At 40.5% G+C, this 26,353-nt stretch overlaps 1 protein-coding gene across 4 annotated transcripts in view; it reads right to left on the reverse strand.

The window, feature by feature from the left end:
* Positions 1-26,353, reverse strand: part of adgrv1 (adhesion G protein-coupled receptor V1) — a 108,877-nt gene that overhangs the window by 64,617 nt on the left and 17,907 nt on the right. For 2 of the 4 annotated variants that reach the window (XM_017306772.1, XM_017306773.1), the window contains exons 4-42: positions 24,654-24,749; positions 24,356-24,454; positions 24,161-24,274; positions 22,807-23,037; positions 22,289-22,626; positions 21,942-22,212; positions 19,681-20,007; positions 19,067-19,243; positions 18,716-18,939; positions 18,242-18,274; positions 17,303-17,429; positions 16,335-16,520; positions 16,018-16,198; positions 15,638-15,801; positions 15,412-15,535; positions 15,030-15,290; positions 13,975-14,101; positions 13,612-13,835; positions 12,768-13,502; positions 11,117-11,490; positions 9,234-9,413; positions 8,648-8,828; positions 8,333-8,526; positions 8,067-8,196; positions 7,713-7,793; positions 6,586-6,725; positions 6,130-6,495; positions 5,800-6,043; positions 4,952-5,167; positions 4,630-4,845; positions 4,290-4,534; positions 4,010-4,191; positions 2,660-3,158; positions 2,261-2,567; positions 1,918-2,127; positions 894-1,024; positions 600-699; positions 332-511; positions 59-222 (exon numbers count right to left, since the gene is read on the reverse strand). In XM_017306772.1, coding sequence (XP_017162261.1) covers positions 59-222; positions 332-511; positions 600-699; positions 894-1,024; positions 1,918-2,127; positions 2,261-2,567; positions 2,660-3,158; positions 4,010-4,191; positions 4,290-4,534; positions 4,630-4,845; positions 4,952-5,167; positions 5,800-6,043; positions 6,130-6,495; positions 6,586-6,725; positions 7,713-7,793; positions 8,067-8,196; positions 8,333-8,526; positions 8,648-8,828; positions 9,234-9,413; positions 11,117-11,490; positions 12,768-13,502; positions 13,612-13,835; positions 13,975-14,101; positions 15,030-15,290; positions 15,412-15,535; positions 15,638-15,801; positions 16,018-16,198; positions 16,335-16,520; positions 17,303-17,429; positions 18,242-18,274; positions 18,716-18,939; positions 19,067-19,243; positions 19,681-20,007; positions 21,942-22,212; positions 22,289-22,626; positions 22,807-23,037; positions 24,161-24,274; positions 24,356-24,454; positions 24,654-24,749 — 8,379 coding nt within the window. The remainder of the gene's footprint in view (positions 1-58; positions 223-331; positions 512-599; positions 700-893; positions 1,025-1,917; positions 2,128-2,260; positions 2,568-2,659; positions 3,159-4,009; positions 4,192-4,289; positions 4,535-4,629; positions 4,846-4,951; positions 5,168-5,799; positions 6,044-6,129; positions 6,496-6,585; positions 6,726-7,712; positions 7,794-8,066; positions 8,197-8,332; positions 8,527-8,647; positions 8,829-9,233; positions 9,414-11,116; positions 11,491-12,767; positions 13,503-13,611; positions 13,836-13,974; positions 14,102-15,029; positions 15,291-15,411; positions 15,536-15,637; positions 15,802-16,017; positions 16,199-16,334; positions 16,521-17,302; positions 17,430-18,241; positions 18,275-18,715; positions 18,940-19,066; positions 19,244-19,680; positions 20,008-21,941; positions 22,213-22,288; positions 22,627-22,806; positions 23,038-24,160; positions 24,275-24,355; positions 24,455-24,653; positions 24,750-26,353) is intronic. The other 2 variants (XM_008418938.2, XM_008418939.2) reach the window with 1 other exon arrangement.

Genomic DNA, 26,353 nt, shown 5'->3' on the forward strand with positions numbered 1-26,353 from the left:
GTGCAGAACTTTACAGTTAAGTTTAGGTAAATGGAATAGGGAGACAGTTAGGTTTTACCTCCATGATGGTGACTGGAATGGGAACTGAGGTCTGTCCTTCCTGAAGGACCACAGAGCCAGTGCCAGAAACAAAGTCTTGATCCGGATCAGCAAGAGCACCCTCCACCACTGACAGATTTTGTAGTGAACCTCTAATAACCTCATAGGTAATATTCACCGCTCCTACAAGCAGAAAAAAAAAATTATGATTTATTCTTCATGGTACATGAAAATTTAACAAATCTACTAAAAGGTAAGTACAGTTGTATGTGTTCATACTTTGCTTACAAACCTGAGGTGCCGAACTCTCTGTTGACGTAGATGTTTATGATCTGGTCCCACTCCTCTGTGCTCACCCTGAGGGATGACGGCGCGATAGTTAGCAGCCCGTACGGCTGATCGCTGGTGTCGACAGTGAGCACCGCTTCACTGCCTTGAACATCCAGTGCAGCACGGCCAGTCAATACAACACCTGCATGCAAGTGTTAAATGCAGATCAAGTATATTCACAAAGGTCTTCCAGACTCTTTATTCACTAAAAGAAATACTATGTTTTGTACCAAATGTTTTTAGGTTGGAAAGTGACACTCTGTACTGATCTTGGTTCTCTGGTGTGGCATCATCCATAAGCTGCAGGACTATAGTGCCATTTAGCTGTCCCTGCAGGAATCAGCATAAATATGCAGCATTTATAATGTGCACATGGCATTTCACTGCAATCTGTTCACCAGTTGACACCAGTAAATACTTAGTCATGAAATAAAGCAGGGTTAGGGTTGGGGTTAGGAAAGAAAAACAGGCATCAGGAAATAAATATTTCAGAAAAAAAAACATAATAATGACATCTTATTTACCTCATTGAAGAAAATTGTCCCTGATGTTTGAACAAAAGTGCGGCGAGCAAGAGGACCTTGAACAGTCCAGTCTACCGTGACGTTACCCAAACCTGGAGCTGACCTCAACACTAATAAGGACAACCTCTCACCTGTAATAATAAATATAATATAGTACAACATAGCAATTAATTATTATTTTTTTCATTTCCAATAAAATGTTTTTATGGTGTAGATGGCATCAAAGGTTTCTCAAGATATCTAACGACATGGGAGACTTTAACCACTCAAGCGCGAATGATGACAATGAAAAGGCCGGAGCCCACCTGTTGGAGCATCAACAGCCATCACCATAAGTGCTTACTCTCACTTTCACATTCATACATAATTAGAAGGCATCTCCAGTGACACGAGGGTCATCTTACAGAAATTCCTCTTATTTGAGTGCTTGGTTGCTTCCAGAGAATCACAGATCTTACAGAATAGCACCTTTCTATGCTGCATTGTGGATGGAAACTGATTAACACTCTACAAACTTTCTTAAACTGTTCTGGAGAAAGGAGAACAGTAAATATGCAGAAAATTTAGTTAATGACCAAATGGCTAGAATAATTTCCACATTTTGTCTCAGTATAACTAGAAACCTAAATTGATTTTATTGGGATTTTATGTCACAGATGAATATAAAGTGTTGCATAATTATGCAGCATTTTGCATGAAGTGCATCAACATGTTTGCCGTCTTCCTTATCTGGCTTGCAGTGAACATGATTGGACTACTTATAAATTGCTTGGTAATGGCAATGACTTACTTGTTGTCACTTTACAGTAAATCTAAATAAAAATGCATACCATTTTTTTTCTTCATTTTTAAAAAAAAAATAAAACAAAAAAAGAACAACTCAATGCTGGTCAATCACATAAAATCCCAATAACATTCACTGAGGTTTGTGTGATGACAGAATGTTAAAGAGGCATGCCACCACATTGACATTAGCAGTACGGGCACAGCAGCTCTTGCAAATTTATGTACGTACAATACTCACCCTCTCTGGCAATGACAGAACGTGAGCCTGGATCAAATCCTACTATTCCTGCCACATTATCGTTTGCCAGAATCACGACGGTTACAGTGTCTGAGCTTGGGAGGATGCGACTTCCTCCAGCTGTGTTAACAAGCCCAATCATGAGGCTCTCGCTGTCCTCGGGTTCCGAATCGTCTCTGATTACTACCTCTACTGTCTTTTTAAGATCACCTGCGTGCAAAGAGGAAAAAGGTAGAAGCAACGTTAGTAAAATCCACATATTCATACTCTAAAATAAATTAAAGAAAGGTAAACCTTTTAATGACCCTAAGGCTATGGAGATGGGCAAGAAGCTAGCACATACCATCAAAGACCAGAGTCCCCCCACTCCCAATGAAATCAATATCTGGTGTGGCTTTTCCTCCAACAAATCTCCACTCTACAGTGACAGTGCCCAGATTTCCTCCTCTTCTCTCAATGACCAGCGGCACAACTGTGGGCTCTTCTCGAACCTCGAGGTATAGTCCTTCCTTAGTGGCATTAGGACTGAGACTGTAGATCAAAAATATGCCAAATGCATCTCCGTTCACTCCTATAGTGACTACAGCCTTAGCTGGCAGACCGATTGTAGGCAAGTTCTTCGGTGACACGGTCAAATTGACCAACTCTACCTTCAAACAACACAGAATACACATTTAGTTACCACAGAGCCTTTGTATATCGACTGAAATATAACTTAAGTTTAGGTTGGGCTGAGTCTTACCTTTAAGATCTGTATAGAGAAGCTTTCGTCCATTTCTGGGAGTTTGTCGGCCAAGATTAAGACTGACAGGTTGGCAGTCCCAGATCCATCCTCCATGAAGGCACTTTGAGTAATGACAGGGGTGTAATCACTTCCCGCCACAGCTTGGGCACTAAACAAGACAGCAGCTGCAGTGGTGTTTTTAATATAAGTCAAAACCTGAGATCTAGGGGTCAGCTGGTCGGCCCCCGATGTAACCCACGAACAGGACGGAGGCGTCACGGCTGACGACAGAGAGAAGGCCTGGCAGGCCCGTTCTCTCAAACAGGCAGCGGCGCATGCAGCCACAGGGTCTCTTTGACTTGTGATGTTCACTGTCGTAAACAGGCCCCTGGCTGGAACACCTGACTTCGGAGAGTCATAGTAGATCAATAGATTTTGGTCCTGAGCCTGAGTCGAGCCAACAATGTCAACGTCAGAGGTGCTGTACGTGATCGCCAAGCGACCAAAGTGACCTCCTCTGGAAGAGAGCAGAGGGGAAAAACAAAAACAGCAGGGAAGATTAGTGAGTGTTGGTGTATGCTAGTATATGCATAAGCGTTAAACAATATACAGTGAAAAGATCTTGTCACATCAACCATTCAATTTATTTGATTTTATAGGAATTTTATGTGAAAGGTCAACACTAAAGAGCACATAATGGTTGTGTGAAAGGAAAATTATACATGTTTTTTAAGTAAAAATCTGAGAAGTATATTGTATAATTGCATTCAGCCCTTTTTACACTCATACGCTAAAATAGCAGTTCTTTGCTACTAATGCTAATATTAGTCATGCACTTTACAAATTTGGCCTTAATGGAAGAGTAGCAAGATTCATAAAATGTTGAAACAGAGCGCTAAGAAGTTCCCTTTATTTGGTTCCAAATATTGACTTTCTGATATTCAAAATCTTACGGAATGGAAGACACTTCACATTACGAAACTGCACCGTAATAAAATGGCCTTTGCCTTAGTGGAACATGATTGTGGCAGCTTTATGGCATGGGGAGAAGTCTCTTCAGTGGGAGCAGGAACTCTTGTCAGAGCTGAATGAAACGTGGATCAAACTAAATACAGGAAAATACTGGGATAATTTCTGCTATATTGGAGAAAAGGTTCGCCTGCCAGGAAGACAACAACAGTAAGCACAGCCAGAGCGACAATGCAGTGGTCTAGCAATAAAAGCATACTGTATGTATAATTTTCCTTCCACTTTTTAACTGGACAATACTTTTGCCAGTCCCATAAAATCCAAATTAAACATGCTGAGATTTGTGGCTGAGTTGTGAATACTTTTGCTCAGTAGGCTATAAATTATTCTGAAAAGTACCTCCTTCGGACAGTGATATTAGCACCGTAAGCTCCCTCCAGTGGCTCCTGAACACGATAAACAGTCTGTTCAAAGTAAACTGTCCCATATGGGTTGTCATTTGCAGGCACTATTATGTTAACAGACGTATCAGCTCCCAAGTTTCCTCCGTTACTGGCACCGATTAGTTCTATTTTAATAACCTAAAACACATAGAGCAGAAAGAAATACTTTTTTTAATAACAAGACAGGCTAAATCATTATGCAATTTGTTTTTTACTTTTTCCATTTCTTTGGTCACCTCAGTAATTTCAGGTACATCGTCAGGTAAAATTTCAACCCTGATCGTCTTCATAGTCTCCCCAGGAGCAAATTTAACTTCTCCAGATGTGGGTCTGATATCCCCCTCTGCAAGTTTACCATTAACAGTTGCCCGCCACTGGACTGACACCGTTCCAATAGTGCCAGCGTTGCGCACAACAGGCAATGTGACCACAGCAGAGGTGGATTCTGGTTCTTCAACTGTCACTGGGACAGCCTGGAAGACTGGGTATATAAAATATATATATAACTTATTAAGCAATGAGGAGCTTTTATAAATAGTCTAGTAAAGAAGAACTTGGATTGGTGCTGCTACTAACCAAAGGCACCAAAAGGGTCATCAGAAGGCAATATGGTGATGACGGCACGTGTGAGCTCTCCCAGCAGAGCTCCTCCGGTTGTTTGGTTGATCAGCTCAATAATGAAGGTCTCTTCCAGCTCCGGAACCAGATCGTTAATAACGTAGATGGGAACAGATTTACTGGATTCTCCCTCCAAAAGGACCACATCAGTCGAGGCTACGCTGTAGTCTTCGCCTGCAAGAGCACACACCAGCACAAAATAATGCACAGGCTTACCTGCAGCTGCACCGGTCAGTTGGATGTTTTCATCATCATCATGCTTCATTTGTTCAAAACTTACTGACTCTGGCAGTCACAGGAATAGCTCTGAATTTGACTGAAACGTCAGCAAAAATCCCACCAACTCGCGTGACATTTATTATGGGCCCAACATAATGTTCTGCAACACTGACAGCAGAAGCAGATAACTGGAGGACTCCAAAAGCGCCGTCGCTGGCCTCTACTATCACCTGGGCAACAATGTCGGTCAAAGGGCCCAGAGTGGGGGACGTCAAGACTGAATGGTACAGAAAGCATATTTTCTGCATTAAACATGATAAAGTTACTATAAATTCTTTGTCTTCTTGAAATTAGATATACAAACTTTATTGACAATCTAACCAGTATTGGTTTAACTTGGTGTTGGTCCTGTGCAGCTATAACACCTTTGATCCTTCTAGGAGGACTGTCTGCAAGATTTCAGTTTGTTTATGGAAATATTGGACCAGGAGAGAATTTGTGAGGTCAGACACTAGTGTTGGACTAGATGTGGTTAATGTGGTCTACCACATCTTTGTGAGTTGCTTCTCCCAGTTAGTTAAAACTAAATACCACTGAAATTTGACATGAAATATTCAGTAGTAAGGAAATGAAACAACGGGGCTTCTTGCACAGGTGGCTTCCTATTAGGGTACCATGCTAGAATTTATTGAGCTCCTGGGAGAAGCCCCTTCTTTCACAAATGTTTTTGTGAAAGAAAATCATTTCCAAATGCTCTATGGGATGTATTTTATGAACCTATGGCCATGAAAGTGACTTAACCATTTGATTTCAGTGACTTGGAGGACTGCCCTAAAGATTTAGACATCATTGCATTCATGTTAAAACAATAAATAAAACCATCAGAAAATGCTATACACAGTAACTTACTGGGTCTGTTTTGATCTCCTTTGATGAGATCAAGACTGATCAGTTTGACAAACACACTCTCATCTCGTTCTGGATCATCATCGTCAAGTACTCTAAGTGTGACGTTTGCCTTAGTCTGATTGGCCAAAAACACAACTGAATCAAGAAGGGAAACAAAGTCCTGCCCTTCAGTGGCTCGGCCCACACCAGGAGTCCTGTAAGGCTCTGGGTCAGACTCCTTTAGTGTCCCATATGTGACTCGCACCTGATGGCAAAAAGTGGAAAAGATTTTGAAGGATGACACAACAGCCACATGTGTCTATATATTCGGCTTATGGTAACTGGACACACCTGACCCATGGTTCCTTTCAGTCGTTGGATAGTGAGTGAGACAGTAACATCCGCTTCAGGAAGACGAACAGACCTCGATACATTAGCGAATACAAAAAGACCATAAGGATTATCACTGGCGAACACAGTCAAAGTGGCAGATGTTTGGACGCCCAGACGACCTTTTGAAACGTTAACCAGAGACACAGTGTAGCTCTTGTCCAACTCGGGGATCTCATCCTGGGCTACACCGATGATTATATTCTCTGATGTCTGCCCTACACCAAAGGAGATGTTGCCAAACCTCGTAAGGAGCTCTCCTTCAGAACCGGGATCAACTTCCCAGTACACAGTCACATTAGAGAGGTCTCCAAAGGACCGATCCACCTATACGAGGATAGAAAACCAGAGAAAATGCTCAGGATGTTCAACAATCTGTGAACATTCTATAAATAGTAAATTGTGTACTTCACTAACCATCAGGATGATGGAGCTGAGCCCATCCTCTGGTTCTGTCCCATTAACGAATAGAGATTGAGGACTGAAGTCAAACACTCCATGAGCGTCATCAGAAGCGGCGATGGTGACAGTAATTCGAGATGCAATTCCTAAGTTGGCTGTGTAGAAAATTGCAGATGACTTTGACATATCACACTAAAAAACTCTACTGGAGAAGAGTGAAGAAAGCACTTCCAGATAAGTCACTTGATTAGCATAAACTTATTTTGAACAGCAAATTTAGTAATAGTATGATTGAGAACATGACATAAAAATGCAAGTTTTAACAGTGTGTGGATATTATTTTTAGAGATGTACAGAGAAATTTCTTGGTGACCAGAAGACCTTTGGTCTGAAAATTAAAAATAGAAAATCTATTTGTTTTATGACCAGCAAAAGCATCACACTTAAGTTCTGTCTGGTCATGCTGTCAATGACAATCTTCATGTAGATTGTGTAAAGTAAGGAATAAAAGAGATAAGCTGGGTAACATAAGAGCAAAAGTTATAAGATCCTATAATAAGGAAAGACTACCCACTGCTCATACAGCCTGCTACCAGAGGAAGCTACTTTAGTCATTTTATACTCAACATATTGTCAAGCTGACAAAGAGGAGCCAATTTATAGACACTGGTGAATACTTTTTAAGGTTTTACCTTGCTTGTTCTTGGTTATATCTGTTTTGACTTCAGAACAGTAAAAAACCCTTCCAATTTGAAAGATGCTCTATAAAATTTAGATTTGGTTACTACTAGACAAACCTACACTTGTCTAGTAGAGCTTTTTTGTTAAAAGCTTTACAAAAAAACCTGGCCACAATACTCTGATTAATTGCATCTCCAATTATTTTAAGAATTACTTAGTAAATCCCAAAGTTTCAGGAAGTCAGTGGGGGTGCTGACAGTTCATACAAATGGCTGTTCTGTTTGCCTCTTTGGAACGTTATTTGCTTTTCCCATGTCAATCTTCTTAATTACTTCTCACCAGGGTCACAGCGTAATGTAAATATCAAGCGCACTCAAAAAGGCAAACACTCCTAAAGGAATGTAATGATAAAGGAGTAGACAAAAGAGACATAATGGGGAGTAGAGGAGGGGGAGACTTACCAGGGTGCTGATAGGGTGGAGGGAGGAAGTCAAAATCACTTTCCCCACTACCACTCGCTTCACCATGCAGAAAATGATCAACTAATGGATCACACACATGGATCACAAAGCGAGGGTTGGTGTTGGGGACGGAGGGGTTCAAGCCAGATTGGAATCACACCAGGAAGGAGATTGAGGGGCAAGAAGGAAGGAGTTGTAGGCAGGCAGTCACACATGTGGGTATGGCGAAGTAAACAGGAGCACAGCACACAGGTCACACAGAAAGGGACAGGATGCATCAGCAATTCAGCAGATTTTTAAAAAGCATAATACTTTCAGAAAAATCAACTCGTGATTTAAATTTGAACTTCTCACCTCCTCCGTCTGCATTGTAGAGCTCCACCCGAAAATCTTTTTCAAGCTCTGGGACGGGATTATCTACAATGGTCACATTGATGAACTTCAACCTGTCACCTGGAAGAAATTCTAGAATACCCGCCGAGTCCTGATGGGGGGGGAAATAAAAAAAAGTCAAACATTCCCTTTTTTTTCTTCAATCGTAACATTTACATTTAGGTACAACGTCAGTGCAGGCGAATTAGTAAAAAACAAAAAAAAGAAAGAAAGAAATGTAAAATCACCTTATAATCTTCAGGGCTGGACGCTGTGAAGGGGGTTGTTCTGTACCCCACAACAATTTTTCCTAATAGGCCTTGGGCTCTGGCGACTGGCAGCTGGATCTGACCATCCTCTTCACGAACAGTGATGTGTGCAGGTTGTAAAGCTGGTAAAATCAGACCTTCCTGAGGCGGGCTGGGCTGGAACTGCAATAGACCTGAAAGAAAGAAGGGTAAGCGAGAAGAAAGGAAAATGTACAATGAAACAGGTAAAAGTAATGGTCAGATATTAGTAATAAGTAAGTGTGTGTAACTGTAACCCATGTTGAGAGTAAATACCATAAGGGTGGTCACTTGCTCTGACAGTGACAGTATTAACGGAGTTATTGGGATCGATGCTGGCTCCGCTGGTGGGGGTGGAGCCCAGCTTCCCATCAGCAGACCCTGCTGACACTAGAGCAATCCGAAAAGACTCTGAGAGCTCTGGGAGGTTATCATCATACACCACAAGGTTCAGCACCTGAGGGAAGGATTGGTAAACATTACCTCCAAGATCAAAATAAGAAAAAGTCAAGACTGTAGCCATTATTATAGCTAGTTTTAGAGTTGTGTGTTTTTAAACAAACAGAAGTAATAATGTTTATGTGGCAGCATTAAATACAAAAACTTCCCTACACCTGTTTGCTAAGTTTCAAATTTCCTACCAGGCGCCCTCTAGGAGGAGCTGTTTATCAAGAAACAAGATAGTCAGAGTATAGGACTTCTGTTAAAAGTGTACATCAGGAATTTTAATGAAATTTGTAAATATAGCGCAGAGCATTTCCTTTATGCTTTCTGTGTACAATGTACAAATCCCTTTTTTCCTGAATAAACTCCACTATAAGGCTCTTTCCCAACCCATAGAAAGACTCAGACACTGACACACCTCTGAGCGCTGTCCAGGTGCGAAAACCACAGCTCCGGTTGCATTAGCAAAGTCTTCATGTGCTGGGCTGTCACTTTTCAAGCTGTCCAGCTGGGTAACAGTGTAGTTCACAAAGACAAAATCCAGAGAGCCACGCACACGCTCAATCACACAGGAGATGGTGGAGCCCTCCTCAGTGATCTGTTGGAACATTTATCAAACGTTATTAATGTATGGATGCAGTTGTAGACTGTCATTTACATACAGCAGTATGCTAGAATTAAAAGAGTAAGCTTAATTCTTAAGGCTAATAACGCCATCTAATAACTCTACTGTGGTTAGCACCTGATAGCGCATGTAACTCTTTGTCTCTACATGGTCTAAAACAAAGGATATGCTCTGGTTCTGATGGAATGCCATCCCCAGCCCTGCCATCTGTTGTATTGATTGAAACAAGGAGCAGGATCTCCCGTTTCGAGTGAAGGAACTTCACAGATCCACTTCTAAAGGAATGCCCCCTCTGACAGACCTGTGCTGCCTCACCAGCTGCCGCTCCACCTGAGACGGCACAACACAAGAGCGCACGCGTCCAATAAAATTAAAAGGAACAGCATGCGCTCCCTCTGCAGCCTGACAGTCAGACTGATAAAATATGCAGCAGCACAGAGACTGACAACCCAATGGGTTAATATTACATGTATTGGTATCATGCATACTATGTATTTACTGAGCAGAGACTAAGAATTGGCAATTCTGCAACACTGGTCGTATGGAGACGAGTCTTAAAAATGACATTTTACTTTCCCTACTTTGTTAATCAGTAGATTGACCAAGCATGACACATGGTGATGAATGTTAGTAATTCATAGTGTTCATCTGTACAAGATATTTTACAAAGGCACCTATAGCCCAAAAAAACAAAAAACTAATGGTGACCATGAAAATATGTATTTTTCTAATGACGGAAATGCTTAGAGATGCATTCATTTGTACCACGTTGAATCAGGTTTAGTGATTCAACGTGGGGAGGAAAAGCGACAAACGGAGAATTCAATTGATGAACCCGGTCCGCTTTTCTAAAAGAAAAAAATTCTAGTCACCGACTTTGGAGGGAGATAAAAACTGAACATCATTTCCTTCATACAGCATCATCCCTATAGTCTAGCATGATGATTCCATGATATAGAGACATGTCCAAGTCCGTGTAAGATAGAGAAAACCAAAGCAGAAAAATATGACCCTGGTGTCTCGTCAAAAGTTCACATTGCTATACCAACTAAAGGCATTTATTAGAAGAAGCTATTAAGGTCAAATGAAATCAAAATCAAAAGTTTTGTTTACAAATAAAAACCACTAGACGTGACAACTAAGACTGCACCTCAGCCTGAGCAAACCATCTGAATGTGATGGCAGAATCATGCTGTGGGGATCCCTTTCCTTAGCACTCAAGATAAAGTAATATAATGTCAGCTGAACTGAGAATAAATGGGAAGATAGCTGGAGCTACACAGTGCAACACTGAAAGCAAATCTGTTAAATGCTGCAGCAAATACAAGACCGGGTCAGATGTTCACTCTCCATCAGAACAATCCTAAACATAGAAGTTTAATTTTTTTGAAGAAGAATCTTCAAAAAAAGTTCACTTTTAGCTGTTCAAAGCTGACAGAAACATAGCCCATGGGACAATGAAAGACAAATTTCAAGGTCATCCACTAAAGGGGGATGAAGTAAATGCATACCATACTTATAACTTTTTTAAGCAGGTTATTTACCTTCCACTTCATAACTATACACCACTTTGTGTTGATCTACAGGACAAATCTATTATGGGTGAGCCAAGAGCCAAAACACAATCACATTTTGAAAATGTGCAGATTGCTTAACAACTCATCATCTGCACTCACATCAGGTATGCAGGCCCCAGTGAATCCAAAAAGCCCATTGGCGTTGTCACTCTTCATAATTCTCAAAACAGCAGTGGGTCTGGGAAAGGGGAGGCGCGCGCCTCCATGTACAGCCACCAGCTGCAGATGGAACACCTCCTCTCCCTCCTCCTCCTCGTCGTCCCTTGTTTCCACGACGAATGACTTCTGCCTCTCATCCTGGCGGTACCGCAGGTAACCCGAGATGTTTCGCAGGTCTGCTTTAGCAGGCTGAGTGTGGAGCTCATGGATCTGACTGCGGTTAAGCCTCGTGTGGTACAGGCGCACATCCTGGAGAAGCCCGGTGTAGCGCTGTTCACCCTCGAGATCTGACCCAATGAATACTGAAGAAGGTCCTGGGGTAGAAAAACCCAAGAACAAATTACTGGAGGCTATTTGTGTAACATCCTTATATTTAAGATATTTAATAACTTAGCAGCAAGTAGTCCATATGTTTATAACAAAGCTATACAAGTAAGAAAGGTTTTGCTACTTAATGAAAACAGCAATAATTGTCTAAATTTATGTTAGAGTTTCTGTACTAATTTTGCTGCTTTTATCGTGCTGGATTAAGGCAACAAACAGAATCTTGATTAAAGCCACCAGACGCCCGGCTCAAGCTCTTTCTCATTATTCATTTATACACTTGCACCTCTCACACCTCTCCTGTACTTATACACGAGGCACAAACCTGTCTTTCTGTGGCAGAAATAAACTTAAATTCCACACTGCGTAGTACATCTTTGAGTCAATTTCCCTGGCGCAAACAGGAAACTCGCTTGACATTTTTTTCTTTATGTCTATTTTGCAACTGTATGAAGCAAAGGAGGCATGAGGTATTTCCCCTCTTAGAGCCATTTGTGAAGCACATCCTATTGTCTGCATTAATTAAAGGGAATATAAAGAAAAGGAGATCCCGGCAGATTCCTTTGAACTGTAACAAAATCCAACAATGCACAGGCTGTGCAGCCACTCAAGCATTGTAGAATCCCAGTAGCTCAGAACAATGAGGGAACAACTGAAGGGTGCCTGTGGGTGAATGAGGCTCCACATACATTAACAATATATGTACAAATTGTAGACTTCCAGTATTAACTGGGAAACAAGAGAAATAAGGTAAAAGTAACTAATGGAGATAGCTCTAGCTGTGAAACATTCTGACAATGCATTCTGACAATGCACAAACATTCTGACAATGCAAAGTCTTCAGTCCAGCACATGAAGACTTTCCTATATTGTTTCAGGTGAAAACTTAAAAATATATTTTTTTGGAACAATCACATTTAAGCCAAACACATTATAGGCAACATAGTGCAATGCTCTAAAAACAGTTGTGCAAATAGGAGGCTGGTTTGTGCAGGGTTTTGTGCGTTGTTAGTTTTTCTTACACCCACATAGGTTTAAAGCTACTTTAGGAAGTCACTATAATTGCCATATATTGCAGACTATTACTGACTTATACTTTACCGTACTGCTATTTTAGTGCATGTATTTCATAGTTATGATTTATATAAGCAGACACAGAACCAAATCATGATGGGACATTAACATAAGTGGCAACAACTGCATTTCAGAGAATATTGAGTCAATTTCAAAAGACGTGGTAGAGAAAAGGTTTCAAAAACAAACCTACCATCATTGATGCCTTCTCCTTTGATGCTCCTCAGGCCACCAGGTATAGAGGTCCCATCCAAGAAAAACTCAATAATCCCATCATCAACTGTTATCATGACATGTAGCCACTTATTTTCCTCCAAAAACTTCACTGCTGAGGCCCTTGCCACTTGGGTATTATTTGAACCTATTACTGTATAGTACAGCATCACAGTGACATGTGACTCATTGGTGTGGACCTTCACTCCATAGTGCAAACTCCCATTTGTTTTTCCTTTGGACATTACAAAACCATCAGTGTTTAGTCTGGGCACGAGCCAAGCTGAGAAGGTGAAGTTACCCACAGCTGCAGGAGCATCTTCAGGCAAGATGGTCCCGTAAGCTCCTGGAAGACCAGAGAAGAACCAAGTGTCTGTAGCTGAGTGGTGTCTCCTAGCATGAGGCCTGAGCTCAACCTCATCTGGGAAAGAGGCTTGCAGCAGGAGATCGTCCATAAGAGGAAGGCCCTGCGGGAAGCTCGCAGACATGATCTCCCAGGAAACCCGCACATCGCTGAAAGTGCCCTGCTGTCGGAGAATGGTGAAGGAAGTTACATAGGACATATCGTTTTCATCGAGTACGTCCTCAGCAACTTCTTGGTCCAGGTTGTTGGCAGAAATAGCAAAAACACCAAATGGGTCGTCATTGAAAGGAATGAGGACTGAGGCATTCAGAGAGGTCTCTGCAAGTTTTCCCCCGTCTCCTGGGTAACCTCCTAAAAAAAAATCATGGACATGGAGTTAAAAAGGTTTCAAACATTTTTAAAGAATGGATGCAATAATAAATGTATTAGTGTCACTGTTCGAGGCTTAGCTCATATTCACCTGAAATATTGACCAATCTGAGGACAAAAAACTCATTAAACTCTGGGAGTTTATCGGCAATAGCCTCAAGGACAATTGGTTTGGTTTCTTCCCCAGTAATGAAGGTGATGGAACCCCGCGTGTTTACAAAGTCTTGGTTTTCTTCAAGAGATGTGGCTGAGTCATTGGCAAACAGCTGCCAGAACACTGTTACATTACCAAAGTGTCCCCTTGCTCGTAGCACACTGGACAAAAAGATAAGCAAATAAATGACATTTCTAAAAATCTAAATTGATATTTATATTGGTGTTTCAAAAAAAAAACACATGAATACTGTATATGAGTTAAATAAACTTAAGTATGATCTCAGAATGCATTTCTTACTAAAAACTGTTGCTCTTGCCCTCTTCCACAGGTTTTTCTTCAGGTTCCAAGGAAAAAACTCCATTTGCATCATCATTGGCTTCGATCACCACTTTAGCTGTGTCTGCGCCATAAACTACAGCATCGCCTGTGCGCACAAGGATATCATTGGGTTAGATCAAAACCTAAAGCAATGTAGCGCAAAAGTAGAAATGTAGACCCATTGATAATAAACCACAGTCACATCCAAGGAAAATAAGATTTAAAAATGGGTCTGAAAATAAATGGTTACATAAGTAGGCTACTTTTAAACTTTTCTACAAAAAAAAATAAAAATAAACAAGACATACAAAGGAACTTGCAAGCTATATTTAGCTAAAATTATTTTTTTCCAATAGCTGCTCTGTGGAAAGCCCACACAGTAAGCTGCCAGACTATGAGCACATCAGACCAACCGTGTAACCATGTAAGTCCACTAGCAATTAAACAGGCAAAATAAAGAGCAAAAAGCCTCAACATGCAGCTGGTTGGGGTTAAATACCAGACCTGCTACAAACCATAGACTAATACTAATTACACTGAAACGTATAGCAAGACTTTCAGTGATATGACATTTCTTAACTTGGTAGCTGTCTATTCAAACAACATACAGTAAATAGAATCTATATGAATTTCAAAGTGAGGTGATATTAGTTATGTAATCTAAATAAACATGGTTAGCAATTGGGAAAACAATGACATTTTATATTTTCAAAATTCCATCTGGCTGAACTTGAGTAATTTTACAAAGAGTACCCCAAAATCCCTGCAACTGCAATTGCAGAAAAAGGTGGTTATACAAAGTATTGACCCAAGAAAGCTGAATGCAAACATTCCCTCCACTTCACAAGCACTGTCTTGTGTTGGTCTGTCACATAAAATCACAATAAAATACACTGAATTTTTCAATAACAAAATGTGAACATATTCAACATTTGAATACATTTATTTTCATTCCTGTTCAGTGACGAAAACATGTTCATACATCTTTGTCTCCTTTTCTCCTCTAATCACTTCAAACATACTGTTGTACTCACCTGTGGCGTTATATAAAACAATGTAAAAAGGTTCATCCGTCTCCGGTATGGCATCGTCTTCAATAGCCACAGAGATGCTCTTCGTCCATTCTCCCACATCAAACACTAATAATGTGTTATTTGTCAGAAGAGTAAAGTCATCTGCTGATGCTCCACCAAAATCCACTCGATACATCACCGTCGCCATGAAGCCGGCTTGGCCTGCCCTCTGGACGGTGAAATTAACAACGCCTCCTTCACGAACACGAGCAGTGAATGGTTCTGAGGTGAGCAAGTCAGGTTAAAGGAGAGGAAAGACACCAAAGAGGAGAGATTGATGAATCATTAGAAACACGACAAACTAATAATCCAAAGGATTTTCTATGTATCGTTTGACTGTTACCAGAAAAATATATGGGGTCATCGTTCTTATTAATCCACAAGCTGGCACTGAGTGCGTTTCCTAATCTCGCTCCACCAGTTGCATTCAACAGCGTGACGGTGAAGTTCTCCTTGTCTTCGGGAATCTTAGGACATACAAAAGAACAAAAACAATGCATGTTTAAATTCCAAAAAGAAACTCAATTGGCATAATTGCAAGCTTTTATGACCCAAGTCTAACAATGTACCTCATCAGGTACAGAAGAGAGGGTAAGGTTTTTCAAGTACTCTCCTTCTTTGAAGGTTAGCTGTCCATGGACAGGCATAACATCTGCCGGCAGAGCTGGCTCTAAGCCCCACCAAACTGACACTTCTCCAAAGTGACCTCGATTCCTCACCACAGGGTACACAGCTGAAAGAGAGATTATTAGTGTCACTGTTCAAGGCTTATATCATCATATTTGTGCATTTTCTCTTTAATGTTTGACACAACGCTGGTTTGGACGAAAGCACATTTCCACTAAATGCCATACAAAAGTCTTTGTTAATGCAGATTCAATACAGTTATTAGGTCTGTGTGTCAAGGAGATTCGCTTATAAAGTTAAAGTATCTCATTAGTTCACTTACCCTTGTGTGTTGCCTCTCCTTTACTCTCATTGATGGTGGTTGTGAGCTCTGATTGGATAAACTCAATGACACCAAAAGGGTCATCGTTCTTTCGGACAGTGATGTTGACCTCCCTGTGGTTGCCTAGACGACTTGGCGGAGTGCTGTAGCTACTAAGCACCACAGAAAACGTCTCATCCAGCTGTATGAATATATGTGTAAAAACATTCATTTTACAATTCTACTCCCAATTTAAACGAGTTTTCTTGCTTTGTTATTTTCTACAATAAATAAAACACATAATTGACACCAAATGTGCCATTCTTTTATGTTCTCACCTCAGGTATCCCATCAGGTGTTGCGACCAGAGCCACCACCACCTCTCTCTCCCCAGGTTTAAACTCAAGGATTCCTGTAGCTCCATAGAATTCAGCGCTGCCTGATGGCGTCACTGTGTATCGTATCAACTGCTTCAGGAGTTGTCCTTGAGATCTGACCACACGCAGTTCCACAGCCTCACCCTCCTTGGTTTAAATTGGACAAATTTCACCAGATACACCAGAAAAAAATGACTATAATATTTAACATTGGAGCTTAATACCAAGAGGAACTCTAGAACCCTGATGAATGCATAAACATCTTGGCAGATGTTGACACATAACGTTTAAATTATACAATATTTTATGTTTTCTAGAAACATTTAGGCAGGTTTTAGGTGTACACACATGCATTTGTTTTTTGACTATCTTTTATTGACACAGGCTCTAACTTAAGAACTCAAACATAAACATACACCCCCACTACATTAGAACGGTCAGTACATCCCTTAGAAAATTGTAGAGAAACTATAAATTGTCCATGGCTACATACAAGTTCTTGTTATAATTAAGATTAGATCTCTGGTTAATATTTTTCTCAGAAAGGCTAAAGCTTATTTAAACTGTCTGGTTTGCATGACCGTAAACAAAATCCATATTTTTTAATATGGTTGAGGTCAAGCTCATGCCAGTTTAATGTTAGCATCCTTTTTACATTACAAAACCATTGCTGATGTGTCCTTTTTACCCAAATATATGTGGGTCCCAAATATATGTGGGTGTCTATTTATTTATTTATTTGAGCCTGCGTTGATAAGAAAATAAAATCACAACTTCATGTGTCCACTGTACAACTATTTCTCCCAGAAAAAAAATTTTCATATTAAAAGATGGAGATTAATCTGACTTTCATTTTTTATAAAGATTAAACTTCTGACCAGCAGTTCAGATTGCTGTTTTCTACACCACCGTGATACATTTAGACTTACGTTGATAAACCATGGGCCTCTGGAGAACTGGGAGAACTCAAACACCCCCCCAGGATCATCGTTTTCCAAGATGACAATCTCTCTACTAGTGAAGCCTGCTTTCAGGATCTGATTCTCCATGTTACTCCTTAGAAAGTCATCAGAAATAAAGAGAAGCAGATAAGTATCAAAACACCATAGATTACAGACACACAGCAGAAGATGAACTAAGTACAGATTTTATCTTTCTGTTCTTCTTTCAGTTGAGAGCTAAAGTCACATCATACTCATAGCAAAGCTGCTGAAATCTCTGGCACGGCATTTTTTTCGACTTTCCTAAGTTCATGGGTTTTTTTTCTCTTTTATTTATCTAATTTGGGCGTTTTAAAAACTAACAATACCTAAAAAGGTTCAGTATAAAGGTCTTAATGCAATCCTTGTTTTTTCTGGTGCACATTTATTATTAACTCCATATGTTGAGGCCCTACTGATTAAACCACTTTTAATAACAATGTCAGTCAAGTATGTGTGTGAATCTGTATAACTCCACAGGGGTGTGTGTTTATGTGTGTATGATGAGAAAATTGGAGCCAAGCAAGCATAATGGGCATTGCAAAGAAATGGTGTACAAAGAAGGATTTAAGCACTTCAAACAGCCTCGGCCAATGAGCTGCATGCATTAAAACACCATCTTTAAAAGGCTACATAATCAAGGCTGGTTAAATTAGCACAAAACACATACTCTCATGACAAAAAACTCTCTGTTTGATTACGTTTTTCACACCGTGGCAGAATTCCCTAATCTATTCTTACAGCCACCCCCTCCATCCCCCTCCACGAGCACACACATTCTCTTCCCAGACCAATACCCCAGAAATCCAGAAGTAGGCACTTGTCTCAAAAGAGAAAAGCTTGATTCAAGTAACACAAAGACCCAGGTTCACTCCACTCTCCACTTACCCAAAGTACACTATAAAGTGTGCAGCCTCCACCCTGCAGGGGAGGAGTGGGAGGGAGAGAAAGCCACGGTTCTCATCAGAACACAGATCAGCAGATGTAGCAACCCCCAATGTCCGCCACAGCAATACAGCAATACTGGCCTTTTAAATCTGCATTTCTATTTCCAAATTATATATATATTGTATTATGCACAATGTTCAAAATGGCAAATTTCCCATTTTGGTAGATCTGAAAATCCAGATCTTTCTGATTTTTCATCAACACAAATCTTCCTTATTAAGGCTGTGAGACAGCAGGAGAGAAGGAGACTTTTAGCAGATAATAGGAAGGCCAAACAACAGAACAGAAAACTTTCTTTATCTGTCTCTGGACATGCAGGACTTGAATATGTTGGCAGCCTTTTTAAAAGGTCAGGATTAAGCAAAGGATCTAAATTGTTTGAAATTTCAAGTCGACATTGCAGCTTTTCCGCACCTGTCCAGGGTGAGCAGCAAGGTTTCATTGACCTCAGGGATATTGTCAGCCATGACAGTAAGATTGATAAAGGCATCGCTCTGCCTGGAGAGGAAGACAACGGAGCCATTAAATGGTGTCAGATCGTCAGCAGTTACATCCTTTCGATTGGCTCCTGTTGGCTGAAGACTCCAGAACACCACAGCCTGACCATCTGTCCCGTCACGCCGCAGAGGAAGACTAACCTGCACAAAGCATCATCAAAATAAACATAAGCAAATGCATAATACAACAAATCCAAAACTAACTGTTTGTGTGTACTTTTGTTAAAAATAAGCAACATAATTTTTTTTTTTTTAACTAATATCTTACCATACTGGAATTGTTGTCCTCTGGTTCATAGAGCACTACTGTAGTGTTACTTGTAAAACCAATTTCCCCGTTGGCAATGTCAGTGGTGACAGTCAAAGTCAGATTAAGAGGTCCCCCAAACCTTGGGCTGTTCGAAGGGATTGATGGGGTGATATCAACCAGCTCCAGTTTATTCAACTGGAAACAGGGGGAATATATCAGTTTACAGAAGCTGAAAAGCTAAGAAAACACTGGCAGGATGTTACTGTGATGCAATAATTAATCAAAAGTAACTTTTCCTACAATCATTTTCTAAGAGTATCTTATACACTTTAACACTGTAAAGTTAGAAAGCTTCATATGTGTCACTAATTAGGGTTCTATAGAACATCAAGAAAGGTTTTCTAGCACCTGTTGATCGCTTTAAGGGTTAGCTGTTTGTTTGGACAGTTGCGCAAGTCCCATAGAGCCATGCCAAACCTAAGTGCCAATGTAAAACTATTCACACATGCAGATGAGGCACTTAAACTTTGGATGACTGCAGTTTAGTCAAAAGTACTACCTCAAATGGACGAAACAGATTTTCTTAAAATCACCAAGCAAAGTGATGCTGCTGAATAACAATTTCTAATTACCTGAATAAGAAAATGTGCTCCATTTTGCAGAAAGGCATCATTTCGGATAGGCAGTATAAGGTGGACTGTCCGCTGACGTGAAAACGTCACCTTAACAGACCTGCTGACATTCAGAACCTGGTCTCGGGCCAGGTTAGGATCTACTGGGCCTGCAGGAATGTAGAGCGCAGTGAGGGTCATGGAGACGTTACCCAGAATGCCACCGTCTCTGACAAAGTTTAGAGAAAGGAATCGTCCCTGGGGTTGGCTCTGGATGCTCTGTTCTTTGGTTGGGTTAAACCGAAAAAGTCCATAGACATCGTCGCTGTCTTGAATGTAAAACACCATCTTGGGCGAAAATTAAAAAAGAAAAATACAATTAATTAATCACATATATCTGATAAATTAATAAATTAACAAACACAATTTCTACACTTCGTTTATTGCACAATATGTTTCCTTTCTTACCCTAAATCATAGGTAGGCAAACTGGTTGATTTAAAATCAATTACATTCGAGGAATTCAGGAAAATACTCCAATTTGATCAAAAGAACTGGATGAAGGTCCTGGGTAAGGCACTGTTTAATGATCGGCCCCTGAATAAATTCACCTATCAATCCCAGGTGTAATACTGTCTGTGAATTTATGGTTTCAGCCTCCCTGCAACATTCTGGTTTTCAACCTTTACAGTGGTGTTGAGTTCCTCTCCGTTTCATGTAACGCTGCACACTTTGCCTTACAGCTGTCATTATGTGGTAAAACTGCATAGAAGGCAGCCGAAACACCCATACAGAAATCCCATCTGAGTCAAAACATAAAGCTACGTTTAGGAAGCAGGAGAAAAAAATATATTTTTGCAAATTTGTCCAGACATGTGTAACTAGAACTGCCTTGAAACATGTTTAAGGCCAAAATATCAATTTAGTCTCATTAAAATGACTGGTAACATACTCTCTGAGTCAGCAACATATCAACTTCCGTCTGGAAAAACAGAATTTGTTTTCTGAGTGAGCTTAGAAGTATGAAACCTTTAATAAATACAGTATTATTTACAGGCCTTTAAAGTTACCACCATAGACTTTTAGGCTTAAGATTATTTGTATCCCAGGATTCCTGTCTGATTTAGAAAAATATTTTCATTTAACCAACAAAATGATTTCTTATTGGAAATGATACTCAAAATATATGAAAAGGAAATGGTCAAGAGGTATCACTTTAAAAAAATGGCAGTTTTTACATACAGTTAAATGAAAAAAGGCAGAAAGGTGTGAAATTATTTTCATCCTTTTCAATAATCAATGTAATCTTTCTTGTTACAACAACATTGAAACACTTCTTAAAATTGGTGACCAGATTTTTGCATGTCTCCATTAATATTTTTGACTATTCATCTTTTGTGATGACCTCAAGTCAATATTCAGAAACATGATAATAATTTTATTAGAGAAAATAACTTGAATACCTATTCTTAAATGAATGGTAATGTAGACAATCTGGCCTTGGAGATTCCTAGAGGCCTTAATTGTTTTTGTGTTACTAAAAGTGTATCATATTTATAAGAAGACAACAAATGATAGAGGGAGACTGGGACAGGAAAGACATTACATGAGTGACTGTAGTAAACCAGAGCCACAGGCTAACTTTGGAAAGGTATTCTCTTTCATTAACTCAGCTCACGACCGTTAGAGTAGTTTTCATGAGTGTTAAACCATGGCACATATATTATCCTGGAACGCTCGTCCAATCTGCAGCTCACTACAGCAAGTATCTGTTTATCTTTATGACTTCTAGATCACCATCAATTATCATTAAGGCTGTGTGTTTATTCTTAAACACTTTGGGTGAACAGGCCTCTCATTCTTTTAGCTTGAAAATGAATTTCTGATGTGTTTTTATATGTGATGTGTTGAAAATAAACTCGACTTTGATCTGCCCACTGCTTTCACGCATAGCCAAGAAGCTTGGACAAAGATGGAAGCAATAAAAGCCTGTCACTACTTCACCCATGCTTAAAAAAGAAAACACAGCGTTTCGCCACACATGCAGAGGATGCCTGCTGTTTCCGTTTTGTTTTGATTTAGCCACATTAAGGGAACACCCACAGAGCACAGTAACCCACCAAGGGGTCGACTCCTGCTCCATGTGCCAAGTTTGCATCTGTAGCTCACAGTAGGTCCCACACACACATGCATAACACATGGAGGTCTCTCCCAACAAGTGCAGTGTGTTTTTTTTTTGTTTTTTTTTTCTCTCACAGCCATAAAGCAAAAACGGTGCTCACCTCCATGGGTTCGTCAATTTCGGCATTTCCAGTAACAGAGTTGGGCAGCAGCTTCAGAACAAAGGCCTCTGCCTCTTCGGGTTGGTCATCAGCCACTATGTTTATTGAAATCACAGCCGTCACCTGACCGGCAACAAATTTCACAGTTCCAAACTGGGGCGTCAAGTCATCCAACACTAGCGAGGGATCGCTGGAGTTCCTGGTGATTGTCCAGTTTGCAGACACGTTACCGTAGCTTCCTCCATTTCGGACTATGATAATTCCATCAAATCTGGAAAAGAGATCATCTTAGATGTAGTTAAATTACATTACCTGCAAGTACCACTTGCAAATACAACATTAATTACTTTTGTGTCAGGTCTTCATTGATGATGATTGGCTGATGGAGTGCAGCGCTGCTAATTGACAGGACTCCATAAGGCTTGTCATTGGGTTCTATGGTCACCTGCACTGCATTGGGTGGCACTAGCACAGCGTCTCCTCTGATAGTGTCCTCCAGCAGAACAACGTGGAAGGATTCTGCAATTTCTGGTACATTATCATCACTGATGTTGAACAAAAGTCTGGCTCTGAAGACCAATGGAGGGAATGTGATGGTTCTGACCGGCTGCAGGTCCAGGAAATCCACACCTGGAGTGGCGCTGCCCACTCCCTCACCACTCACCACCATGTAATCCACAGACACCTGAAAGAAACAGTGTAGCGGCTTTATATTCATTTGACTCAATATATTCATCTTTTTCAATAATAAAATAATATTAACCTATATGTTACTTTGTATGTAGGGAGTAACATTTTATCTGTGTCCTAAAAATAGCATTAAAAACACCCAAAGCAAAATGTTAATGGGATAAGTGAACACAACCTCAGTGTCAACAGAGCCGATAAGTGGCCCATCGTCAGTCAGTCGACCACGGGTCACATTGAGGCCAATGACGGCTGCAGATTCTGATATGGCCATGACAGAGAGGGAGAAGCGCAGGGGGCTGTCATTTCGCCGTATTCTCAGCTGGACACTGCTGGCGTTGGGGCTAAGAAGGGCTCCACCTGCCACGCCCGTCAGCCTCACTGTAAACACTTCATCATTCTCAGGGATCTAATCAACAGAGAATCACAGGGACATTTTACTTAGATATCTTATATTCCTCTTTGCCATATTGCAACCACAAACTGTAACTAGTTTTGTTGGAGAATAGACAAACAGGAAAAATCTAAAAATGCCATGGATTTTTATTTAGTCCTTTTTACTCTGCTGTTGGTAAATAAAATCTAGTGCAACCAATTATCTTCAATTAATCATTGTATAAAGTATAAAGAGTACATTTTTTGTCATTTAATCTCAGGAAAAATACAGCAAGTGTACTCGTTTTGACATGAGAAAGTCTTTGGTTTAATTTCAAATGCCCTGCCACGTGTTCAATGTGCCTGTGGGTAAGACACTTAAAGCTACAGTATGTAACTTATACAAAAAATATCAATCAGAACCTGGAGGAGTGTCTAAGCGCTGTCAATCACCCTCAAGCATGTGCTGCTAAATGTGATAATCACGGAGAAACAACTTGTCGTTCCAGAAAAAAACATTTATCTGTCATCGTCGGTGGCCATGCTAAGTAGCCTGAGCGTTCATGGCGGCCTCTGTCATTATGAACTAGCTATAGCATAGCAGAGAATGTGACTGACAGTGTTAAAACCTTCCTCTTGGCTCTGATTGATTGTTTCTGACAGAGCCGTGTATTGGTTCAGATGACAGCAAGACTATAGCGAGAAGCAGTGGCGCAAAAAGTGGGTATGCAGGGTATGCAACGCATAGGGGCGCAGCACCAGAGGGGGCGCCAAAACCCCGTCTGGAGGGGGCGGCGCGCCGATGATGTTTTCCCGTACACTAATGCGCGCCTTACGCTCCTTCACCTCGCGCACATAACGAGGTAAATGTAGCGGGGGGGTGTGCTGAGTGAGCGTCGCTCCTTCACCCTGACGTCCCGTCCCTCGGTCGGGGGGGGGGGGGGGGGGGGGGGGGGCCGATCTATGTTTTYGCATCCACCTGAATAATGTGTAGTTGCGCCACTGGCGAGAAGGCACAGGAGCCTGATGTTTTTTCACAGATACCATACTGTCCAACATTGCCGCATAAACATTGCTACTATTTCTAATCAAGACAAAGAGATGCAGATAAACATGAAGGGATTTTGAATTTGAACATTAGGGATTCTGATTAATACCTGATCATCCTGAATGACGATACTGAAGCGAGCAACAGCCTGTCCTACAGGGATTATGATGCTGCCTCTGTCTGGAACGAGATCCTCAATAGCAGCATTGGGACCATCAGAGATCTAGAAGGACAGGGACAGAAAGAGTCACAATGATTCCTGTACTTTGTCCTTCTCAAAAATATATTTACAAAGCACTCCCACCTCAAAGTTCACAGTGACAGTCCCATAAGTTCCTTTTTCTCTAATTAAAGTGAAAGGCACATTCGTTCCTCCGGACTCACCAACAACAATCTCTGCAGTCTGAACAAAAGGAAAGGCAAAAAGAACCACAATCATGTACGCTCAAAGGCATTTTAGAGAAATAGAAGACAAATAGAACAAAAATATAGCAACCAAATTATGAGCAAATTGTGTTAAGCTTCAGGTCTCACTCTCATACCTTCATAATGATTCATTTGCTAAAAGAATGGAGTAAAATACATAATTATGCGGCTCTTACAGAGTTAAAGGCAATTATTCCAAAGGCATTGTCATTGGACAGGATGGTGATGGTTGCCTTGTTTGGTGTTCCCAGTGTCACACCATTAGATGAACTCTGGAAAAAGAGACAAATTGCTTTGTTTTAAAAAAAAAAGGCCAATGTACAGTATTTATGTTCATTCTCTTTAACCCCAGTCCCCCAAACACTTTATCTGGACAACCAGTGCTCATGGGAAAGGCCAGTGTGTCTGTCTTATCTGCTGCCTTTGCTTCATTCCAGTCCACCCACTGAGTAGCCCTGGTGAGACAGCACAAAGGCAGGAAGTGCTGGTTTCTGCCCAGCTGCTCAGTCAGGTTATCTCTCTGCAGGGAACCTTTTTAGGACTTGCACTGTGCTCTGTCAATTGGCACTAAAGCCTAACACACTTAAAGTTTCAGCATACTTGAAATTACATTAGGATTTTATGGGTCTTGAATGCAACTTGGGCTTCTATTACATGTCAGCAGCACCACAGGTTGATTACCTCCATGCCACATCATTTTGATGTAGTGATTCAGGCAAAAGCAGCCCAAAATGAGCATTGAGTGCAATTAGCAGTGTAAATAAAAATATTTTTCAGTATTTCGAGATTAAAAAATGTAATAATTTGTAATATCTCAGAAAATACTCTCAGAAATTATCCTTCAAACTGTACCACTCTGTGTAAAATGATACTAATAAGTAAGTTTAATTAAATTTTTAAAATTAATAAAATAATATTTTTAAGATTTTCAAGATGTGCCTGTAAAATTTCTTTGTCACAACTTACAAAGCATGTAAAGCAGATTTAGAACAAATATTCCACCTCTTATTCATCCTTCTCCCCAAACAAACCTGCCACAGTGCTTTCATTCAGATGGTTATGCCTTGTTGAAAGTCGTCTCACAGTTCCGGACCCATGGAGTGGGTCTGAAACTGTTCGCACACATTTAAACATCTAGATTCTCAAAGATAAAAAGACACAGAGGCACACATTTCCATCTTTGAGGCCAACTTTGTTTACCGTCATTGTACAACCAACAGAATGTTCTTTTATTTATTGCATCTGTCTGGTTTCTTAACGACCACGCTGCTATGTGTCAACCAAAGTCAGACTAACATTTTCTGTTAAAACAGATTTCACTGTCAGGAATGATGGATGAAACCCAATCAGCCCTTTATTTCTCACTTTTGCTTGATCTATGACACCCATGGTGCCACACATTCATTCTCCTGACAGCCCATCAGTAAGATGATAGGCAACCATTTGGCTTGAGCTTTGTCCCTGCTGTAGTGTAAACAGAGTGGGCCTCATCTGGTCTTTGACTTGTGCTTCTGGACTTTAACAAAACGTTACTGAATACTCCAATTAAAGAATGATGTGGAAAAAGAAATGTTTAAGCAGCCAGCTGTTCAAACCTGAACAGCCTACACATTGATGTACCACTTTAACAATTAGTGATTTACAATGATCTTTTAGGGTCTTTCACTGAGGGGGATGACACCAACTCATCAATCAAGCTTGACAGCCGAAGCCTGCATAAAACCATGAAGATCGTCTCTAGGAAAAAGGATTCCATACCGTGATGAGACTTTGCAGCATATATTACCAGAAAAAAAACTTTACTTAAAGCATTTGAAATATACTTAAAGCATTATATATATATACATATACATATACACACACACACACATATATA

Source organism: Poecilia reticulata, linkage group LG9, assembly GCF_000633615.1.
Source record: "Poecilia reticulata strain Guanapo linkage group LG9, Guppy_female_1.0+MT, whole genome shotgun sequence".
Taxonomy (NCBI): Eukaryota; Metazoa; Chordata; class Actinopteri; order Cyprinodontiformes; family Poeciliidae; genus Poecilia; species Poecilia reticulata.